The sequence below is a fragment of the Austrofundulus limnaeus genome, unplaced genomic scaffold, assembly GCF_001266775.1.
Source record: "Austrofundulus limnaeus strain Quisiro unplaced genomic scaffold, Austrofundulus_limnaeus-1.0 Scaffold859, whole genome shotgun sequence".
Classification (NCBI taxonomy): domain Eukaryota; kingdom Metazoa; phylum Chordata; class Actinopteri; order Cyprinodontiformes; family Rivulidae; genus Austrofundulus; species Austrofundulus limnaeus.
The window spans coordinates 81,247-82,734 of NW_013953261.1; the positions used below are offsets into that span (position 1 = coordinate 81,247).

The window sequence follows — 1,488 nt, forward strand, 5'->3', positions numbered from 1 at the left end:
AGATTAACCTTCAGGGTGGATATAGCTTGCTAGCAGCCTCGCACCGAGGACCTATCCACGTCATCATTTACCCAGAATGCTTTGTGTGCAAATAAAATGGCTCCGTCCGTGTTAAAATATATTTTTAAACTTTACAAAACTGAACATCCTACAGTATTTTTACAGTCTTTATTTTACATAAATATATATTTATTAAATAAAGTCTAATGTTACAACTAATCAGGGATCCCTTTAAGAGTCTTTGTTCTCCATCTGAAGCCAAAAACATCGTCTGTCACAGTTTCATGATGAAAACTGCATCATTTTCTTGTGGAGTACTTCTGTCTGAGCCTTTTCAGCACGAGGCCTGCTGTTCAAAGTGGCATGCTGTCACTAAAGCACACTGCAAGTTTGATTTTTATAACTCCGTCTGTCAGTTTAGGCTGAGTGAGCCCCTCTAACATCAACCCTGTTTGTCTCATGAAACAATGAACAAACTGTAGTGCAGCTGTAATGTGCTGCTGATGATTGGATGTACACCCAATTCAAGATGGCCTCCACAAATAGTTGAGTTTAACCAACACAACTCAGTCAATATTGAAGATACTGAGGTTGGGCATTGTTACATGAGATCTGAACAACTTCCTGTACCAGGTTTGACCAAAACAGTCAGTTTTTAGCAATCATCTTGATTTAAAATTCTGTTTTTAAAGGCAATGGGCCTGGTCCTTCAATGAATTGATTATTCATTTAATTGAAAGCTATTTTTCTGAGTGAGGTCTTATCTTTGGTACAGGAAGTTCTCTCTGGATGACCTGCTGACTAATGTGATGATTTACTGGACGTCTGGTTGCATCATCTCCTCCATGAGGTTCTACAAGGAGAACTTTGCCAAAGGTCTGGACCATCCCCACATGCAGTGAGTGACAGTCCTGTTCTGTTACAGTCAGGGCTATTTAGATTCAGTTTCAATTTATTTTGGACATTTTATGTGTGAATTCTTTCAAAATAAAAAATATATTCTCCTTGATGCAGTCTCCTCCCTCCTTGTTCGTAGAATACCAGTCTACGTGCCCACCGGCATCGCCAGCTTTCCTAACGAGCTGATGCACACACCCAAACTGTGGGCCAAACAGAAATACCACAACCTGGTGACTTTCACTCCCATGGCTCGTGGAGGCCATTTCGCTGCGATGGAGGAGCCCCGTCTGATGGCAGAGGACATCCAGAAGTTCATCAAGATGGTGGAGAAGAAGAAGCAGTAAAAAAACAAAACAGGTTGAGTGTTTAGAGAAGTGAAAGTGGTGCGTTAACAAGTATTTTCCTTTCTGGACAAAATGTAGTTTCTCTGAAGAAGCACGAGCAGAATATGTTAATGTCACCAGAAATATAAAGTAAAGGGATCCCCTATTAGTTGTAACATTAGACTTTATTTGATAAACATATTTTAACTGTAAAATAAAGACTGTAAAAATACTGTAGGATGTTTAGTTTTTATCATTTTTAAAC

General features: G+C 39.3%; 1 protein-coding gene across 3 annotated transcripts in view; it reads left to right on the top strand.

Annotated features, from left to right (window-relative positions):
- ephx1 (epoxide hydrolase 1, microsomal (xenobiotic)) overlaps positions 1-1,488 on the top strand; it is a 30,235-nt gene that overhangs the window by 13,634 nt on the left and 15,113 nt on the right. For 2 of the 3 annotated variants that reach the window (XM_014029133.1, XM_014029132.1), the window contains exons 8-9: positions 776-898; positions 1,037-1,257. In XM_014029133.1, coding sequence (XP_013884587.1) covers positions 776-898; positions 1,037-1,244 — 331 coding nt within the window. In that variant the 3' untranslated portion in view covers positions 1,245-1,257. Of the gene's footprint in view, positions 1-775; positions 899-1,036; positions 1,459-1,488 lie in introns of those variants that run through there. The other variant, XM_014029131.1, reaches the window with a different exon arrangement.